General features: G+C 39.1%; 2 protein-coding genes across 3 annotated transcripts in view; both read left to right on the top strand.

Annotated features, from left to right (window-relative positions):
* The first annotated feature begins 1,615 nt into the window (after window positions 1-1,615).
* On the top strand, window positions 1,616-15,238 carry LOC102234906 (tricarboxylate transport protein, mitochondrial-like). The gene is made up of 9 exons (XM_005812021.3): window positions 1,616-1,983; window positions 9,721-9,828; window positions 10,934-11,033; window positions 11,451-11,589; window positions 12,307-12,391; window positions 12,635-12,739; window positions 12,824-12,939; window positions 13,022-13,095; window positions 13,699-15,238. Exons 1-9 carry the CDS (start codon window positions 1,872-1,874, stop codon window positions 13,811-13,813), a joined length of 954 nt encoding a protein of 317 aa, XP_005812078.1. The 5' UTR covers window positions 1,616-1,871; the 3' UTR covers window positions 13,814-15,238.
* A 1,149-nt stretch (window positions 15,239-16,387) lies between these two features.
* Window positions 16,388-21,706, top strand: part of LOC102234647 (phosphatidylinositol 4-kinase alpha-like) — a 34,040-nt gene continuing 28,721 nt past the window's right edge. For both annotated transcript variants that reach the window (XM_023338103.1, XM_014473685.2), the window contains exons 1-6: window positions 16,388-16,584; window positions 19,537-19,653; window positions 19,734-19,827; window positions 19,899-19,987; window positions 21,279-21,351; window positions 21,440-21,702. In XM_023338103.1, the coding sequence (XP_023193871.1) occupies window positions 16,486-16,584; window positions 19,537-19,653; window positions 19,734-19,827; window positions 19,899-19,987; window positions 21,279-21,351; window positions 21,440-21,702 (735 nt within the window). In that variant the 5' untranslated portion in view covers window positions 16,388-16,485. The remainder of the gene's footprint in view (window positions 16,585-19,536; window positions 19,654-19,733; window positions 19,828-19,898; window positions 19,988-21,278; window positions 21,352-21,439; window positions 21,703-21,706) is intronic.

Genomic DNA, 21,706 nt, shown 5'->3' with positions numbered 1-21,706 from the left:
TGGATATTTAAGGTCTATGAATCCATTGCAATTGGTAGAATTGAATTTCTAAATGGAATAGTGGGTTAGACACCAATCAGTTTACTGGTTGAACTGGAGTCCTTATAGGAAAAGTTTCCAATGAGACATTCTGGTAAATGATGATAATAGCTGAGCCAGGTCACCTGCAACCAAAAATATTCTAGTTTTTGGAATGTCACTTGTTAGAAGTTCAAAAGTCCTTTGGTTTGTTTGTAAATTATATTCACAATGTGAATAATAATAAAAATGTTTGGCAAATAAACAGAACAACAGTGCACTGTGAATGGACGTTCTAAGTTGGCCAAAATTATTGACAAAATGTTTTATCGACCAAACCCTCTTTTCCACCTAGTCCTTATTAAACAAGGCAAAGGCTGTTATATTTTAGATTTTAACTTATTTATTTTAAGAGTACCATTCACAACATCAAAATCTGTTATTTGAACTTCAGCACCAGCAAGTATTTGTTTATATCTGTTTTTTGCAACAACTGGATATTTAAGGTCTATGAATCGATTGCAATTGGTAGAATTGATATGGAATTTCTAAATGGAATAGTGGGTTAGACACCAGTCACCGCCAGCACTGGGACCAGTAAACTGATCAGTCATCACTTCAATTCACTGGTCGCCTCCGTCTCTGCATTTGGCAGTCCTACATCAGCCTTCACCACAAAATGACACTTACAAAAATGCATGGCCGTGACTTTCTTTATTTAAGCTTATGTAAAGCAACAAGTCAGAAAAAAACATTACAGAGATTTCTATTGGTTTTGTATCATTGCAAATAAATCGGAAGTGAAAAACAAAGAAATGAACACAAAGTAATAGGAAAACAGTCCATGACCACTGCCAGAATTACCACAGTAATTGCAAAGAATATAAGCATACATTGTATGTTAGTCTGCATAAAATTCATTTCATTTTGTGGTCATGATTTTAATGTGCAATATCTAAGTGATAATGTATTTTGCTTTTTTGTTTTAGCTGGAGCTCTTATTCAATCACCTGAATCTCTTTTTTTTGTACTTAAAGCTATTTTGAAATCTGAACAGACAGAGGCCTCCGACTGATCTAATAGAATAGAATAGAATAGAATTCAACTTTATTGTCATTGCACTGTCACAAGTACAAGCAACGAGATGTAGTCTCTGCTACACCTTTACAGAAATTTAAGGTTCTAAATAAAAAAGCTTTAATGAGTAAAGCTTATTAAAGCTTTACTTTAAATAAACCTTAATAATTACAAAGTGAGTTTAAGAGTCTTACTTTAAGTCATTTTTATCATTACTGCCACATTCAGATTCTACCCATACAACCTGAGCAATCATCAATAAATAGCATACACAAATATTTGAAAATATTAGAAGTATTAAGTTTATTCTAAAACAGAATTTAACATTTCTATAATTGACTAAGGCATTTTCCCTTCCAAATAAAAGTGCCGCAAAACTCTTTGCCTAGATTCCCAGTAAAAGGTAAACAGTGCCCTCTGCTGGTAAGCTCTTAGAAATAATGATGTCGGTCCACCTTAAAAATAACAAACATGGCGTTTTTCCGTGTTGGTGGGGCGAAGTGTCACGTCCTGCCCCGCCCGTCGGTGCTTTCAAGGCTCCGTAAATGCCACGGAGGGAACTTTACTGTCAAAAGTCCACAGACATCATGAACTCCTGATACGCACTAAGTCCAATGGTCAACGTCGCCTGGCTGGCCTTTGGATGTCCGCGGCGCCGCTGTTGCTCAAAGCAGCCAGTCTGCATGAGGACTTCAAAGCCGAGTGGCGGCCAACTGCGCGTGTTGATTTAAAAGCAGAACAAGAAAGAGAAAAGTTGGGCCGAGGGGACCGCGGGCATGTCTGAGCCGAGGAGATTTGTGAGTCCGTTTCACCGACCGCAGTTTTTGGCTGCCGCAGCTCCGGCGGGGAAAGCCAAACTAACGCACCCGGGCAAGGCTATTCTGGCAGGTAAGGAAGGGCTGAGCGCTGCGGGGCTGAGCGCTGCGGGGCTGAGCGCTGCGGGGCTGAGCGCTGCGGTCTGCGCCTTGTGTTTACAAGTTCCACCGCTGTCAGTCTCTGGACTGAAGCGTGTTTCCTTTCACTTCCTAGGGAAACGCTTTTTAAGGACTACCCTGCTAAATTACTGATGAATATGAATATCTAAGAAAATATGTGCGTTAACCAAGGTATTATCGATAATAATGTCAATGTGTTTCTTTTCTTTTTATAGTTATTGCGGAACAGGTTATGTTTCTGATCTAACTTTAGAATACATCGGAAGTGTACAAGAATAATTTTAAAAAATCCAAAAATGCTTTTCTTTTTTTTTTCACATGAAATAAGACACTCTTAAAATAAAATAATGGAGCCAGTGTTCTCACAGGAACGTGTATGTACTTTTGACCTCTGACCCTTTCACATTGGTCAACATTGGAAATGCGAACAGATTCCATAAATCCCAAAACTCTGTTTTAAAAAAAAAACTGTTTAAGGTGTCTTTATTTTACAAGTTGCAAAATTAATGCAGAGTCTGGTTTGTGTAAATGACTAAAGTTAAATATTTTCTTTTGCAAACTAGGGATCAAACAACAGTCCAGATTCGTTAATGATGCTGTGAATTAAGCCTTCAGTTCTGAATCAGCTACCAGCTTCAGCATCATGTGCCTTGCTCGTGCCGCCCCCACTGCAAGAGTAGTTCCCTTGGCGGTGAGCCATAACACGCTGATAGATTAACCTGATAACGTTTTGGAGCCGTCTGCATGGGTCCAGTTCTCTGTCGGTTAATTGCACTGACATAAAAATCCTTTTGTGCAGAATAAAATCTAAAGGTGGCATCGCTGAAGTTTAGCTAGTTCAACTTCAACTTTGCACTCAAGCATGTTGGCATCCTCACAATATGACAATCTGGTGTAGAAACGCCACATTTCATTTGCAGATCTCAAACAAAAATCTGCGTAGAATGCTTACATTTCTTTGTTAAACAGAAAAACAACCACTGTTCCTACATGTACTGAAGTCTCTCTTTACAGCTCAGTGAAAGGAGTTTAAAAATGGTGGAACATTTTAGTGCTGTTGATACCACAACTTTTAAAAACGTAAGTTTTTTTTTTTCACACTATCTGACACTGAATCAAACTAAAGGTTTTCTGTTTTAGGGCAGTAAATATTCCTGTTTGATCAATTAAAGAATAATTAGAGGTTTTCTTAAGACATTTGATTTGACTTTATTTAGATTTAGAGGTTTACATTCACTCAGACAGGGACCTGCAACCTTCACAATACAAACAGCCATTTTTACCCTGAGTCCAGCGCCGCAAATGTTATCGAATCTTTTGGAAAAATACGTCTTATAGTTTTTTTAAAATAAATATCTAATGACAGCAGATATTTTTTTAAGTAAAAAATGTGCTGTTATTTTAAAGAGCAACCACTTTCTGCCTATTTTCAGGTTGCTATGTATGTGTGTAAAAAAAACAAAACAGCACGTTTCCAAAAATGATGTCTACATTTAAAAAAAAATTTTTAGGATGTTGATATTTGCACATAGTTTCCAGTGTAATAAAAAGAAACATAGATCAGAATGAAAACGATTTGCGCTTTTGGTTCTTGATTCTTTTGTGAAAATTTAATTGTAATTATTCCATGGAAAAAAACAGAAAAAAATGTTAAAGCCTACATTTGTTGTTAGAGAAACAGCTGCAGTTTTAAAAATATATCTAATTTTTAGTCAAAGTTTTCTGGAGCCGTAGCTTGTAGACTCCTGCACTAAGAAGAAGACTATACCCAAATAACATAGGACCACCCCTTTGATGATTTCATAGCTTAGCAAGCCTCTGATAGGCTAATTCAAAACATCAGAGTCAGGTGGAGGTAAACCTGTGCCTGTCACTATTTCAAGCTTTCTGCAGTTGTTTCTTTTTTCTTTTAGAGTAACCCTCCAGAGACGGGTTTAGTTTACAGTCACACCTATGACAAGTATGTAAGTAAGCAGGTGTGCAGCTTTGATGTATGTCTGGAAAACATCTACATTTCTGTCAGTCATGTCTGAAGACCCAACGTAACAACTGTTGAGAAAAAAGTACTTCCTTTTAATTGTGACATTGTGATAACATAGACCTGAATTCAGACAAGAAGTAAAAGGCTTGGTGACAAAAATGTGAATTAGAAATGGACACTGGCCATAAGCTCACCACTAAATCACTTCAAATGCAACGTGGGCGGTCCACGGCCTGACCCAGTTACAGCTGTTGCCTTGGGTGAAATGGGCCGAAATTCCAGCAAAGTATTGTGTAAGAACGCACAAAGTGTTTGACCAAAAGTCATAGAGTTTAACAGGTGATTCTGCCAAATACTACTGACTCCGGTACTGACACTGACTCATTATTCTGGGATTTGGTAAACATACAGTACAGACCAAAAGTTTGGACACGCCTTTCTAATTCAATGGGTTTTCTTTATTTTCATGACTATTTATAAGGCAAGAAATCCCACTTATTAACCTGACAGGGCAGGTTGACCTATGAAGTGAAAACCATTTCAGGTGACGACCTCTTGAAGCTCATCAAGAAAATGCAGAGTGTGTGCAAAGCAGTAATCACAGCTAAAGGTTGTTACTTTGAAGAAACTAGAATATAAGGGGTATTTTCAGTTGTTTTACACTTTTTTGTTTAGTGCATATTTCCACATGTGTTATTCATAGTTTTGATGCCTTCAGTGTGAATCTACAATGTCAATAGTCATGAAAATAAAGGAAGGTCATTGAATTAAAAGGTGTGTCCAAACTTTTGGTCTGTACTGTACATAACTTCCTTGAAGAAGAGTTTAGCATGAGCTAATGTCAGACAGTAAGGAAATAAATAGTCTTTTTGTCCATTGTTTAAATATCTGGTTTTAACTGCACCCTGAGGTAGTGACCAGTCTATGAATATGCATATTAATGTGCCCTCAGTCAGATCTCCAGATCTTCTTTGATGTGGATCGATGTATGTCAGCAGGGATCTTAATTCCTGGAAAATTCCTCGTGTGCTGCGACAAGAAATCCCCACCGTAACTAAACACAACACACAACAACTTTATTCTGTAAATATTTTTTGTGAAAAGTTAATTTTGTATTTTTTTAAAGAAACATTTTCCAAAGGCTTCAGTCACTCATTGCTAGTGATGATTAAATACAGCAGACAAAATATGTTTTGATGACAGCTGAATGGAAGCGTGTGATCAGAGAAGGCTTTAGGATGGCTCTTAAAGGTTTCTGATATTTTGTTCTGAAACGTCCCACTTTGCATCAGGGACTCGTACCTCAGACTTCAGCTCAAGCCTCTTTTGCTCGCCTGTCTCTCTAGTCAATCAATGACAGACGGTCGGACTCACAGATCAGCATGTACTAGAGAGTAATCTCCTATCTGCAACGTTGCATCATGAGCACCGTTAACACAGATACAGTGACTCTAGGACACTATACTACTGCTGATCACGTTTAAAACTTCAACCAGATTCACAGTCGTCGGCCATCGTTTTCCTGAACGTGACTCCCTGTGGTTCAGTCGGTGTTTATTAACCTGCTGCCCTCATTGAGGTTTGCTCAGAGGCCCGGGCCCCCGGCGCTCGCGGTCACAAGTCACGATGACGAGGCACTTTGCTCCCAGATTACAACACGCCTGCACCGGCCCCAGGCTCAGTTCAGGGGCTTAACCCCCCCCCCCCCTGATGTTACAAACAGATTGCTTTTTTCAAACTTGTCCTCAGGGTGGAGTGGTAACAGTTGAGGGCATAAAAGCAACAAGCTTACTCTATATATTTATGTAAGACAAACATGGGGAAAACTCTGTAGTCCTCTTAGTTGCTGCCATAGACTGGTTTACTGCACATCCACTTGTTTAAAGGAGGAGCCCAGAAATGTGCCTGTCTCTCTGGCAAATAAAACAAGGGGAATGGACAAGCGAATGACCACCTAAGGATTATCTCTACTTAAATAGAGCAACGCTAGAGATTCTGTGTTGGATATTTCTAGTTCTAATCCTACTTCAAACCTTCCCTTAAATGAGATCTTAACTAAAGCCGGGCTGAAACAAATTGGATCAATTAATTGGATTAATCATGATGGCTCGATTAAATGAAATAATCATCAGCTAATTTAGTAATGGATTAATCGTTGACTGCAGTATACAGACTCCAAAAAGGCTATTAGCCTAAGCAACAACATATTCAGAGCACAAATTAAGCCAAATCTGAACGCATGGATATAGATTTTGTCTGTAGATGTGTTCAACATAGAAATCATTAACTTTAGCTTCACCTGGTTCAAATTCTATAAAGAAAACCTCCTATTAAACACCTTCTGTTATCCAGTTATTGATCACTTAACCCCACAAAAGTAATCAACAGATCATTGTTAAACTGTATTGATGTTAAGTCAGACATGCTGCAGGTTTAAGTATTTTTTTAAACTGCAGATTCATTTTTCTTTTTGTTTTGTTTTGCTAGAAATGATCAAGCATTCACTAAAAGAATACTGCTGTTGCATTTTAGGCAAAAAAAAAGTTTCCTTTTTTAAAAAAGGAATTGAATTACTTGTTTGTTTTTTATGACCTCATATATTTCTTGTAGTGTATAAAAAAAAAGATTTACGTGGCTAAATGAAGAATCTGCAGAATTACTCTTATCTGATTAATCGTCAGAATAATTAACAGAATAATTACTGCTACTAATAATCATTAGGTGCAGGCCTGAACTAAAGCCTAACTAGTACAGATCTCTTGTGTTGTCACCATATTCACTATTTAAATGTTAAATGTTGCTGTTACTAGTGGAATCCCCCAGAGGCTAGTTGTGTTCACAGATAACCTAAAACCAGTAAATAACTATGTAGGTCTCGAATACTTTAGCAACTCTATCGGCCACTTTTTGTTTTTTTCTACCGTCCAAAATAAATATTCTTGGGAGAAAAATACTTCATTCCAAATGTCAGGCTGGCGTATGTGATCAACTGTGTCAGCAGCATTGTTGTGACAGTGCGCTGCTCCTCGATTTATGACTTGCAAACTTGCAGGACGAAAACCAGCGTGATGCATATTGTAGGAGTTTTGTTTCAGATCTCCAATAAATAATTTTCAGTATTTGTATCCTGGTCAGATGTCTGTAGAGACACCTAGTTAAGTGGGCAAAAATAATCAAATTTACATCGCATAGGCCTCAGCCATTAAGCAGACAGCAAGATGAGGAGTTATGAATTATACATTAGTCTTAATGTAACAAATTTAGACTCAAAATGGTAAGATCTTAAGGGTGTAAAATTCAGTGCATCAGTTCATCTGGATATAAATGTTACGTTTTCTATGACAACACTCCAGTTCAGTTGGAGGCCAAAATTGCGACATTTGTTGCATTTTTTAGCTGCTGCGGTTCGCTTTCACATGCACTGTGTCAAATGAACTAAATCCGTTTCCTCTCTCGCCTGTGGTGACGCTGCACCCAGGACCGCTGAAGGAAATCACACAAAAACCTCTGAAGAAGACACCGAGAGCAACTTCCTTCTTCACAAAATGTAAACATAAAAGGAGTGGCGTCAGATTTTATTCATTGTAAGATTTATTTATTTTTTTATCTTTGGTAACAGGCCATGATCCATTTCTCCCGCCAGTGCTAGACTCACGCATTTGTTTTGATTGTATTTACCCAGAATGCCCTGCACTTTAGTCCGCTTCCTGCTTTTGAAGCGGCCTCTGGGCCGCCTGGCATTCACATACGCATTCAAATTGCACCAGTGCATTTTAACCAAACCAAGGCCGAGGTTTTTAGGGGGACCAGAGTTCACTTGTATGGACCTCATCAGAGTTTGATTGCACATTCACATCTCCCCAAATGAACCAGACTTTCCAGGTAAACAAGCTAGAGTCGTATTAAAGCAGACCAAACAGGGTTGTGAATGCACTCTCAGTGGTTGTTTTACCATCTATGGCCAAAAGTAAAATACTCTATACACATGTTTGCGTTCCTCCGAGTGGTAAAATTATTATTTTCTGAATTAATCAGAAAACGAGGTTGGGCTGCCGTCAGTAGAAGTCACTCCAAATATCCAGCGTACCGACGTGAGCCGATCTTCATCGTCGCAGACGAAGCAGCCGCATGGCATAGCATGAGACTGAATACCGTGGCTATTAAATTAGAGAAAGTTTCAATGGCTTGTTTTTACTAGTTTGATAAATTCTCTCTGGAGCCTGGTTAACTCTCGTCAGAAGCGCTACAGTGTGTTTTGTTTGTTTTCATCCTGTTGAAATGATTTTTAAATCGATGGAACACGTCTGAACTGGTTCTTTGTCTTTCCCCAGCTTGAATATGTGGACCACTGCAGGTACTGCCAAGTCTTGTCTCTTGATGACTGTGTTGTGCACTGTGATTTTGATCCTGGCTTAATTTGTAGTTAGAGCTTTAGAGCCAGCCTCTAACTACACTGCCTGGGTGTGTCGCATCCAGCACTGTTGGCACGTTTAGAACAGGCTTTTATGAAACACTAGAAGGTTTTTATTCAAGCCCTGGTCCGGGAAGGCTGCAATTCTGTGGTTGTATTTTGCACAAAACCCCCCCGACTTGTTTGCGTTGATTGTTGGCTTGAACCACTGCTGTGCTGAATTTCACTGCATGACTGTTAATTTGTATTTTTTGTTGTAAATGCATGTTAGGAGCATCAACACACTATGACTTTTTTATTCATAGGGGTACATTCAAACTAAAGCACAGTTTAAGATTGTTTTTTTTTTATCTCCCATTTTATCAGTGTGTTTTTTCATGTTTGCTTCCTTCACTTTATGCATACAGTACACCTCTTGTTTGCATTACAAGAACGTGTCCACTCACAGACACTGGATGTGCTCTGGTGGCTCACCAAAGTGCTGATCAGGAGGCAACACGCCCCCTTTGACTCGGAGCGGGGCTAAGGGGCATCTCAAGGCAGAATCACACTGAGATCAGCCGAGCCAATCAGCTGCAGGCGCCGTGTTTGCTGTTCAACAGCAGATGTGTGACCGCCAGGAGTTTAAGGTGGACCGGCTCCACCGCCCGTTGGAGTTTTTGCAGCCCAGCACCGGCTTCACTAACAACTCTTTGTGTTTTGTTTATGCATCTGTGTGTCTCACGTCGTGTGTAACACTTTATTCATGTTTTTAAAGCATGCTGTGTTTATTTTATTCCTTGTGACAAAAACAAGAGCCTTTTTTGTGTTTATTTGTGTTAGATATGATGAGTATTATTAGCGTCCTTCTGACTTTTATAACTTTACAACTTCAAAGTCGTTGCATGAATTCAAATGGAAAGAAAATTCTGAATGGTTTTCACATTATTCACAAAGAATCTATTACAACTGACTTCTGAATGTACTGACATCTTATTTAGGGGTATGAAAGTAAAGGGGACTGAACACAAGTGCATGCCAGATATTTCAGATTTTATGTATTTTTATGCTATTCATTAATCAACATCAGTGTGGATCATTTTTAATTTTAGATATTGTTTTGTTTACAATTTTATAGAATACTTTGATCTATTTTGTGCATACATTTTTTTTTTAAACCAAACTTAAAACAACAAGCCATGAACGGGACATTCTTTTGTCCCGTGTGCTGTTGTGTGTAAAAAAGCTGTTGCGTTCTCGTTGTGACCCGGTTTCGCCACAGGAAACCGTCTTCACCCAGATGTTTTGTGTTCACTCAGGCGGGATTGCAGGAGGCATTGAGATCTGCATCACCTTCCCAACAGAGTATGTGAAAACACAGCTGCAGCTCGATGAGAAAGCCAACCCTCCCAAATACAGAGGAATCGGTGAGTTTGCCCTGACTAGTGTAACCCAGTGTGGCCTCAGCAACATTTAACTGTTTATTTGTTGGTTTTGAAATTTTAAGGTAGTCCATGCATCTTTCTTAGTTCCAGAAACTTTAAGGGGCGATGTTACGTCGTATTTTTTTTTAGCTTTACGTCATTTCATAATGTTATTCCTTCATGGTGCCTTTATTCTTTTATGCGTGTTTGAGAGATCTTTCAATCTCCCGTGGCAACCATTCAGCTGTTCAAAACGTCTGGGTGAACGTAGCCACGCCTTCAAGACACAGCTCCTCCTCCTCTTAGCTACGGTTTCCAAGCTGCACAGCTTCTGCCTCATAGAGCAGACCTTCCCTCTCCTCTCCTCCACTCAGCTCCTTCAGACCAACCAAAATTTATTTTTAGTCATATTTGACATATAGGATTTTTTTTTTTTTTTTTGGAAACCACTATTGAGTTGAAGTGAAGCAGAAGAATTGGTAAATAGTTCTCTGTTTTTATTATGTTTCCCCCACCAGGTTTAACAGTTGGGAGTGTTTAGTTTGAAAGCCTTACATAAATGGACTAAATGGGAAATGGACTGAATTGTTATTAGAGGTTTCCCAATACAACTTTTTTTTTATTTCGGATACGATACAGAGATTGCGGGTTTTAGATTGAGCTTCCCAGACATTGAGGTGTGCCCGACATGGAACAAAAATCAAAAGTTGTTTCAGCCTGGATTTAAAAAACCAGCTTCAATTATTACTGAATATTGTGACTGAACTGTCTTCCATCATTCAGAACTATTGTCACCAAGAGAAAAAAAAAAGAAATCAGGTTTCCAAATATACCAAACTAGAAATGAACTCACCTTTTAAAGTGAGAAGAAAATCTTTTTATGCTCTATGTATATTTAACCTGTGATAACTTAAGTTATCACAGGTTAAGAGTCAAGCAAACAGACGTTTGTTACGTCGTAATTCAGCCTTTGACTTTTGAACCTTGGCACAGATCTTTATACAAGCCCAACTTGAAAACAAAATTCATCTGATCTTTGTGTCCCTTCCACCTATTTAGGTGTCATTAATGCTTTATAAACTAACTTGAGTCCATTTTGTCCTAACAGTGGACTGTGTGAAGCAGACGGTGAACAGCCATGGGGTGAAGGGGCTCTACAGAGGCCTGAGCTCGCTGCTCTACGGCTCTATACCCAAAGCAGCGGTCAGGTACTGCAGACGCAACACTAAACATACACAAGTGGTTCTCTAATAAACAATAGAGTTTATGGTTTAGATTCTCTGAAGCAGCCTCTTATCTTTTACACTGATTGTGTTTGTTGTTGATACAATCGTAACAGGCATCAGATTAGAAAGTAAAGACTTCTCCATGTGAAGCACTCATGACGCCATTGTCATGTCTACAAATTGTCTGTCGTGTCAACAGACAATTTTTTTTCAGCAATAAAATTGCTACGTTGGCAACAGTGGTGTGACTATTGTTTAGCCGTGTCCAGATGTGACCCTGTGGGCAGGTGTGTGAGTCAGCCCTCTCTGCCTGCAGCTCAAACGGGGGGATGATTTTCATGCCTTTGCGAAAGTTGAGATCGGTGGATAAAATTGTTTTTGATTTCCTCACCCTGGCAGGTTCGGGATGTTTGAATTCCTCAGTAACAAAATGCGAGACGAGAGCGGCAAACTAGACAGCAAGCGAGGATTCCTCTGCGGTCTGGGAGCCGGAGTCGCCGAGGCCGTGGTTGTAGTCTGTCCAATGGAGACCGTTAAGGTATAATTAAAAAGTTCCAATACTTTGGGGGAAAAAAATATTTTTGTGTACACACACAGGGCCTTGTGTGTGGAACTCCTTCCACATTTTGTCACTTTACAATCACAAATCTCTTTGGAAGTTATTGAGATTTTATATGATAGAGCAGCAGAAATTGATGCATAATTATAAAATGACAAAAAATATACATCGTTTTTCAAATATTTTAGAAATAAATATCTGAGATATGTACTCTGATAACCCTAAATGAAATCCAATGTAGCCATTTAGTCTTTGCAGGTCATTTAATTAATAAAATTCAAACAATTACTAGTCAAAATACATAGAAGTAGGTGGTTGTAACACGATGAAATGGAACAAAACTTCAGGGGGTTTGACCACCAAAAATGCAAATGAATGTCATAAAATATATATATATACATGTGATGTGTGCTTCTCAGGAAATTCCCTGTTTTGCTTGTTCTATGAGAACTTACATTTCATGAACAAGCAGTTCTCAAAGAAGAAGAAGAAGAAGTTGCAGCAATAGAAGTTCTTGTGCAAAAGAACAAGTGAAAATGTGTCTGGATGTTTTGTTTTTTTTTACTGGTGTTTGGTGGATCTAAGCTAAACCTCAGCAGCATCACTAAACTCAAAAACAGACTCTGGGCTCCTGCTGTGTAATTTTGCTCATGTAAACTAGTTTCTTCTTCTTCTTCTTCTTCTGTGTCTTTTTAGGTTAAATTCATCCACGATCAAACATCAGCTAACCCAAAGTATAGAGGATTTTTTCACGGGGTGAGGGAGATTGTGAGATCCCAAGGTGAGGAAGGTTTTATTTACATATACTGCCCCCTGCTGGTTAACCACCACTATGCAGACAATGATTCTGCCACATTGGAAATGACTGATTCCGCTGGGTCTGCGTTGTTTTCGTTCAATTGAACAAAAGCTACACAGACCAAGCAGTTCATCTTTCCTCTCTGATTGGTTGATGTTATTTTAACAGACCACATCCTCCTTCCACTTTGTTAATGAAGAGTTTTATTGTCTGATGCGTCTTCAGGACTGAAGGGGACCTATCAGGGACTGACTGCCACTGTGCTAAAACAAGGCTCCAATCAGGCCATCCGCTTCTACGTCATGACCTCGCTGAGAAACTGGTACAAAGGTACGAAAACAAACCGCTGCAGTTATAAAAATCCATCTAAAGCTGCAGCTCTTTCAAACAGACTGCTTCTCGTCCCTCTTCAAGGTGACGACCCCGACAAAGTCATCAACCCCCTGATCACCGGGCTGTTTGGAGCTTTCGCCGGTGCCGCCAGTGTCTTTGGAAACACTCCACTGGATGTGATTAAGACCAGGATGCAGGTTAGCTCCCTCGCACATTTGATCCTCGCCTCAGAACTCGACCTGCAGCTCTCTTGGTGACGGGCTGTGTTTTTATCAACAGGGACTGGATTCCCACAAGTACAAAAGCACAGTGGACTGTGCCGTTCAAATCATGAAGTATGAAGGACCAATGGCGTAAGTGCAATGGGACAGACTGAAGCTGGGGATAAAAGTTTCTCTTTTTGGTCTCTGCTTTGGTTGCCCTGTGACGGGGTGGCGACCTGTCCAGGGTGGACTCTGCCTCTCACCCTGTGACTGCTGGAGTTTGCCATCGCTCCTACTCAGAAACAAGCAATCGGAGCCAGGAGGAGGGTCTTAGGACTGTCAATCATGCTGGTGTACGCATTGCTCACACCGTCCCCCACACAGCGTGTACGAGCTCACGATTGCTGGTTGGCTGAAGCTGTGCTGATGGAAGCTGAGAGAGCAGCATGTACACAAGCATGACTGACAGCGCTAAGACACTCCTCCTGGCTGTGATTGGCTGTTTCTGACCAAGAGCGGTGCATTTCTGCAGATGACACTAGGACCACAGGGAGAAGGCAGAAGAGTTAGATTTTTTTATTTTTTACACAGATTATCTGTCTCATATTTTACTGTCAGGACATAGTGACAGCTTAAACAAATATGTAAAAAAAAAATATTTTCCTAAAAGCTAACTATACTGCAGCTTTAAGTAGCAAAATCAAAATTGAATCACAGTGTCTTGTTGTAACATCATGCTCTCCCCATGTCCAGATTCTACAAAGGCACCATTCCTCGTCTGGGTCGGGTGTGCATGGACGTCGCCATCGTTTTCATCATCTACGAGGAAGTCGTCAAGTTCTTGAACATTGTGTGGAAGAGTAACTAAGCCGGACGCCCACGTGATGCACTACCTGGAGCCTCAGACAATTACTAAAACAGGCTAAAAATCCCATCTTCTTAAATCATGTCTTCTGGGTTCTGACGTCTACCTCCAAGTATTTTCAGGTAGAAATCAGAAACGGGTTGGCTTAGTACTTAATTCTTTGTTTCTAATAGCACAGCGGCAGTGCAAGCATTACCAGCCTGCCTTAGAGATGCAGAAATGCTGCTCACATTTGCTCTTCCCACCCGCCTCTCTCAAATTTCCTGATGGGGGAATTTTCCTTAAGAGCTAAGGGAAAAGGAGCCAGTAGATCTGCTCTACTAAAAGAGATGCTAGTGCCTGTCAGCACAAACTAATGCTGTGTTCACTTAATAAAAAGCTAACAGCCAACCCCTTATAATGTGATTTAAACACTAGAGGAACAAACATATACTTGAAGAAAAAAAAAAACAACAACTCAGAGGTCTAACGTTTTAAACCCTTTATTATTTTTTTTTTACTTGTGAGGAACTAGAGAGTTTATTAAATTGGTACCTAATGCAATAAATAATATGCTGCTGAGGGTCAAATAAATAAAGAAACAAATGCCTTAATTCTAGAATGTTTAAGCATGTAGATTATGTTATGAGGTGTAGTTTAAAGATATTGCTGTATGATAATTTCTTTAATATCCTTAAGAATGAGTCGGAAGTGGCGTGAGGAGGGTTCGCCTTTAATTCACAAACATGTTCTATATTAATTTACGCGTTGCCCTGGGAAGTGCCTGTTTTCTGTGGTTCGTTTTGAGCTTAAGGATGAGAGAAGGATGTCCTCCATCACTACAGATTTTAGGAGCGAACTCGGTTTCATACACTGTTGTCAATTCTCCAGCTGTGCCTAAAGTATTTCTAACACGTTTATATCTTCTCAACTCATCTGTATCGGCATCAGTGTTTCTTTATACTTGTTTTTTATTTTTCTTTTCTTTTTTTTGCTTTTTAAATTGCATACTTTGCTTTTAAAGTGCTTCGGATGCAACTAGTGGTGCCTTTCATCTCTGTCCATAGAGTCTTTCTAATACAGGTACCTAATTTCGGTCTTTCTCAATTTAATTGCCTTTACTTTTTATGCCAACCGAGGACCTAATGTGCTGCAAATAATAACACAACTGTATGTTATGGACTTAAGAGATTGTAGCTTGTGAAACTGGCTTGTTTACATGCAGTGCTAATACTTGCTTTGCTTATTGCAGTATTTGTGTACAACATGCTATGTTTACTGTGAATTATACTTATCTTTCATGTTAATCTCTTAACCCTGGACTCCATCACAGCTATTTAAATATGTCTGGGGTTTTTTGCATTAACAGTAAAAATGTTCACAGACCATAGAACATCATGTGCCTTGAGTCTCATTATGGATTACCACAAATAAACATGGTCCAGACTATTTGCTCTGTGTGTTTATTTTTTGTTGTTGTTTGCTCACACACTGTACTCACACTGTACTATTGTTCATTTTGCATCAAATGGTGACTTTTGTGTTTGAGTTGCACGTTGTCCCTTTTAAAAAGCCAGGTTAAAGAAAATAAATCCATTAATAGTTTATACTGACAAATGTGCAAAGCTTACTGACATTTTCCAACACAGCCATGAGGAGAGGCAGCTGGTAATGGCAGTTACACCATTTCATTTTTCTTTGGGATCAATGAAGCATATTTGAATTGAATTATTTTTTTTTTGATCCACAAGTGGGATCTAGCTAACAGCAGATTCTACAGGATCATAAAGCACTGAAGGGAACTAGTTTCTGCAAACTAGTTGTGGATGAACAACAAATGTAAATGTTCATTTTCATCCATAATAGCATCATTTTTACCCTGTGATTTTTCCTGAGCTACTGTCATCTCACTAAACACCGTCTGTTTTTTCACAGTGAAAAGCTCAAATATTCAGAAAACTAAGTTAGATTCAGAAAACTGCACAAACGAGTATCTTCTCATGGGTCTTAGCCCTGCTGGGGGCTGAGCACCCCTAAAGGTCAGATCCTAGAATTGCCCCTGCTGAAAATTATACACAAATGGTAGCAAGACAGAAATAAATATGTTACATAAACCCACCTATACTTATTGGACAGATACTGCTATGTTAAAAAATGTCTTCACATCGATACCGATTTTGATATCGATGTATTGTGCATTCCTAAAAAGGAGTTTCCTTTCAATCTGGTTTTATTTACATTTTAGTAGAACATGACATGATGGAAATGATTCATGTTTTAATTTATACCCTTTTCTTTGATGCCTCCACAGATTTTTATTAGATTCCACTCATAAGAACGATGACGGTAAAAAAAATTAAATATGAAGCCCAAATTTCACCTGAATGAATATGAATTCAGCTCATCTCGACTTTTTACAAGTTTATAGCCTGAGTTTAATATACGAATAATAACTATGGACAATACTCTAAAAAACAGAGTGAATTGTCAAACTGCAGAAAAAAGCGGAGCATGCTAAATTTCTAAAATAGCGTCGATGGAACCTGTTTTCCAGTTGCACAGTGGTTTATGACCTTGTTTGGCACTGTTTGGCCATCTCGCCCACCGTACTTCCAGCAGCCTCTGTATCTGCTGTGCTTGGGCCGAGCGGTAGAAGATGTCTGTGTCTGTGTAGCGGAGTCCGGGGATGGTTAAACATGTCTGTGACTGGAGGAGGATGCAGAGGTTTCTACTTCAACACCGTGCTGTCTCTGGCTCGGTCGCTCGCGGCTCACCAGCACGCGCCGCTAGACAAGGTAACGAGGCTAGCTCGTAATGGCAGGCTAGTAACAAACCTTTACCCTGAATGTGACATTGACGTCCTGAACGTCGCTGTTCTCTCTGTACCTGGTGTGTTCCAGTGTTCCTGTGGGTCGGAACTGACTTTACGTTCCTCTGGTAGTTTGGAGCTTTGTTGTTATTTGGAGGTTTAACGTAGCTACGCAGTGGGGTTTTTTTTTTAGCCCGCATTTAATCTGCTCAGGGTGTAACTGGATGAGCTCTGTCTGATTTTCTTCCTCTATTTTACTCTCCTTTAACTTCCAGTGTGCGTTATGGACATCATGTAAGAAACTATGTACAAAACAAACAAAAATCTCTTAAGACCAATAAAAGTTTCATGACATTGTAAAGAGCAAGTAAAAAAAAATAAGATGAAGAAAATGAAAAAGAATCACATTTACAAAGTTCTTCTGTTTAAAATTATATTGCAATGCACTCCGTTCGATTTTAAATATTAGGTTTGACAATTGGATTTATTTTAACAGTAAATACTAGAATTACATCAAACATCCTGAGCATGCGCAGGGCGGAGGGCGACAATGGAGGAACTGTAGACAGGAAGAAACCTTGAGAGGAGCCAAACCCAGGAAACTGGTTTGAAGTTGCAGTATGACCTTTTTGATAAGCAACGATGAATTTATATTAAATAATTCATCCATTCATGTGTTGATCAATTATTGAATCCATGCATCCTGTCCTGTGGTTGAACTACTGTTGAATTGTTTAATCAATGTTCTGTTTCAGGCTCTCTCTCTCTTTTTAAAAATATTTCGCAGCCCTCCTCCCTCTAACTAGTGTTTATTCTGTTTATCCCCTACGCCATCGTCATACTATATATGTATACTGTTTAATACTTTTTGTCGTTGCAGTGATGACAACAATAATCTCCCTTCTGATCAAATTTCAATTCAATTTCGATTTCTTTCAAACACATAGAGAACAAGAGTATACACAATTAATCCCCCAAATGAGTTTACACTTGGGAAGACTTGTTTAGTCCTACCTCCTCTCCAAGACTTAATAATAATTTGTTCTTCTGTTGCCTTATTTTAAATGATAAAATAATAAATTCAGCAGAACTTAAGCAATAATCATTTTGCTTACTCTGTCAGTTTTTCTATGTGAATAACAACAAGGTAGGACTAAACAACATACATTTCCATTAATTTACTGCTATAAAAACTTATTGTTGCTCTGTGTTGAAATTGGACTTCCTATCGTTACACAAACATACCCCCAACACCTTCCGACCATATATGGACAAATTCATATACAATTGTTTGTAATTTTTCTCAAGCATGTATTGCATTTACACATGCATACATGCACACCTACTAACACATACACACAAATATATATTAATTACCCATATCAAAGAAAGTGTGAGTCATAAAGTTAATAATAATATGTTATATATACACATTAATACTTGTAATATATCCATCTCAACCCGTTTATCTATCTGTACAAGCAGCCAGAGGTTGAGCCGGTTGGAGGAGAGATTTCAGAATTGGGAAGTTTTAAACAGGAAGCACCTAATGTGATGAAAGGTCCGTTTCGACAACAATACCGCTTTACTGCATGGTGTTTTTAAGATTAATGATCAGTCAGGTTTGGTTCTGCTTTTTTTTCTGGGTGTTTGGACTTTGATTTCAGAGAAATTGTTTGACTCGCTGAGAAAGTTGCAACACAGTAGGAAGCAGAACAGGAAGTCACAATAAAACAGCGATTATTATACAGTTAGTCAGCAAAGTCAGTCATTTTCATAGGGCTTTTAAAAGTACAACAGTTTTGTTTCCTTCAGGTTTTTTTGCACATTATGTTATTAAGTTGAATAATTTTTGCTCTAAAAAGTCATTTTAATTATGTAAAAAAAGTAGCATGTTGCATAGATGATCCTCGCAGAGACGTTCTCCCATAGGAGAACCTTGAAGTTCACAAACAGGCATTTGTCATCACTCTTGTATATTTTGCTGGCAAATGTTCAAACAACAGCGATCCATGAGAACAAACTTTTAGCCACTTGTTCTTAAATAAACAGAAAGCCAAATAATTGTAGTAATATTTTTGTAGATAGCTGTGGTGTTTTTATTGAATTTTCCACAAACATCAACATCCCATAGAAGAAAATTAATCCATTTTCTTTTTGTAGATGTTTTTTCATTTTCGTCATTTGAAAACCTAAAAATAGAATTTAATTTGGGGTTCTATGGTAGATATTTCTCTGAAATATATATATATTTTATTTTTCTAAGCGTCACGTAACATTTGTGGGTGAAGTTTTTTATTTTGCTGACCTGAGGGTAGAAATGGCTCTATGGGTTGTAACAGGAGGTTTTTGGCTTAGTTCCTAAAAGGCGTTTAGGAACCTAATCATTAAGACTAATGGAGCTGAAGTATCCCTGCAGGGAAGGCAATGTCAACAGTAAATGTGCTAGTTAAAGTTCCCCTAACAATATATTACATAAATACGACACTGTAATTTGTATCACTAAAGTGCTCACGGTAACTGCAATAATCATATTTTCAAATGCATTGATATTTATTGATGCTTTCATTGACCAAACAATGGAGAAAATAGTAAAACTAGCAGTACAGATAGTTGTGGAATGCTTTAAACATTAATTGGTCTTTATCGTCCCAACGATAAATCTAAATTCTTATCATGTTAGAAGGTTTATCACGATAAATAATAAACGATAAGATAAATGCCCGCTCCTGTACATTAACTCTTTTTATTACAATACATTGATTTTACTATGGCGTCACATTGATTTATTAAATTATACATTTTTGAAATAACCCTAAAATGACACATCTCTGAATTTAAGTCAATGCTCTCTTCTTCAGCATTGGCCTTGGTTACCTTCTAATTCATATAGTTGAACAAAAGGTCTGTTTTATTAACCCGTGGTGTTGCACTGCAGGTGCAGAAGCTGCACTGCATGTGCCCTGTGGACTTCAGAGGCGTCTTCCAGCTTGATGAGAGGAGGCGGGACGCCGTGACTGCTCTTGGGATTTTCCTGGTAGAGTCCAACCTGCAGGTAAAACCCGTTTCCGCCGCTTCGCCGTGCGTTCACGGCAGGGGCGACTTGCTAAACGCGACGATGCTGTTGTGTTGCAGCACAAAGACGTCATCGTCCCCTACCTTCTTGGGCTGCTCAAAGGGCTTCCCAAGGTTCAGTGGATCGAGGAGAGCTCGGAACGCAAAGGGCGGGGTCGGTATCACTGCGGTGCTCAGATCAAGTCATCGGAAGGTTTTAATCTCTGTTTTTGTCTCGTCCTACAGACGCTCTTCCGGTCGCAGAAAACTTCAGCTTTTGTCTTGTGACGCTGCTCTCAGATGTTGCCCAGAGAGATGAGAACTTTAGAGGACAGGTGTGTGCTTATATGTTCTTATTTAGTCATACAGATTCACAGACACATAGTTTTTAGTGAGTGCATTAGTAGAGTAGCCGTGGATAGATGCAGATTTGAAATAAAATCAAGGTGCTTTGGTTTCTAACCCCTTATTGCTTATATTTATTTCATATTATATAATAAAATAGCAGACTGGTGGTTTTGTTGTCTGGCAGTTTGTAAATCAAATGAAGATTATTTTTATTTATACCCAACACATGTATTGGATCTAAACTTATAGTATGATGCCAATTAGTGACATTGGGCATAATAGTAACTGAATACATTTTCAATGTCAGGTATGTAGTTTCTTTTATTGATGCTGCTATGGCTAAACAGAAATACAGCATCTGTTTTTGTAAGATCACGCTGGTCAATCAGCACAGTGCTTGAAATACAGTCTAATGCTGTAAAATTACAGCTGGTGTCTTTTTTTTAAATGTATTTATTAATTAGGTTTATTTGATAGGGACAGACACACAATAACAGACGAATTGAATAAAGCAGCAGTCTTATGCCTGTATCATGATGTGTGTCGTTAACGCTCTGGCCACTAGATGTAAAGTGCTTCCAATACAATCCTAGGTATGTGTAGAATATTCATCACTAGGCATCTCTGCAGTACTTAGACATGAAAGAGTTTGAGGTGATTTTGTGTTGATAGTCTAAAAATGGTTTAGTGTTTGGAATGAAAAGACTAAACAACAAGTAAGTGTGTTTGTGAATAAACAAGCTGCACTTTTAAGCTACATTTGTATTAAAAAAATAATGAAATAGAAGAAAATAACACATGCGACTTATTTAAATTAGATGGAGATCCTCAGGGATCTATACTTGTCTGTTTTTCTTTCTCTTTTTGCCTATGTCCTTTGTTTGGCCCAACTTTTCCAAAGATTCAGTTGAGTTTTTTGATATGCTGATGATACATAGATGGCCTACTGAATGTTATCATTTCTCCTTGAATGGATAGCTGGTCACACCCTTGATATTATTCTACATGACGACATCAATGCCCTGAAGATGCCAGTGTCCTACTCCGCTTAGGTCAAAGAAATACAGAATTTTGTCCAGTTGTTGTCGAGGTCTTGATGCACTGTGATGGTCCGTGACACCATAAGGGCCAGGAAAATCAGTGTTAATACAAGAATAACATAACATCTGTTCCCTTGTCTGAAGATAGAACTTTACAGTTGTGACGTACATGAGATTTAATGACTTTTGCGCTACGTCCTCATGAACTAGTTTTTGAAAAGCCAGCCATGTATTTCAGATCCTGGAGGCGCTCATGGACATCATGCAGGTCCTCCAAGACATCTGCAAAAATCCAGATGCTCACGATAAAGGTGCTAACCTAACACCCTTTACAGTTTCTCCATGTTTCACCTAGTTATTCCAGATGGTCTTATCCGTTGCGTCCATTTCGTCTTGCAGGATATCTGTGCAGGTACACTGTGCCCAGCCTGCTGGGTGTGGCCAGGGCGTTTGGGCGATACAGTAACACGGACGAGCCGCTGCTGTCCAAGTTGTTCCCCCGACCCGCTGCTCCGTTGCTCTCTTCGCGTGACTGCAGCGAAGCGGCCCGACGGCGCTCCTTCAACGACTTCCGCTCCATCCTGCCGAGCTCTCTGCTCACGGTGTGTCAGGGAGACTCTCTGAAACGTAAAACCTCCTCTGTGTCCAGCGTTTCACAACAGGTAT

This window comes from Xiphophorus maculatus, chromosome 8, assembly GCF_002775205.1.
Source record: "Xiphophorus maculatus strain JP 163 A chromosome 8, X_maculatus-5.0-male, whole genome shotgun sequence".
Classification (NCBI taxonomy): domain Eukaryota; kingdom Metazoa; phylum Chordata; class Actinopteri; order Cyprinodontiformes; family Poeciliidae; genus Xiphophorus; species Xiphophorus maculatus.
The sequence above is the reverse complement of the archived record's forward strand: the minus strand, read 5'-3'. Positions and strand labels throughout refer to the sequence as shown.

Coding starts and splice junctions, on each gene's coding strand:
- LOC102234906 (XM_005812021.3), top strand. CDS start 1,872: ATGTCTGAGCCGAGGAGATTTGTGAGTCCGTTTCACCGACCGCAGTTT. Junction 11,034..11,450: donor ATACCCAAAGCAGCGGTCAG/GTACTGCAGACG, acceptor TCACCCTGGCAG/GTTCGGGATGTTTGAATTCC. Junction 12,392..12,634: donor GGAGATTGTGAGATCCCAAG/GTGAGGAAGGTT, acceptor ATGCGTCTTCAG/GACTGAAGGGGACCTATCAG.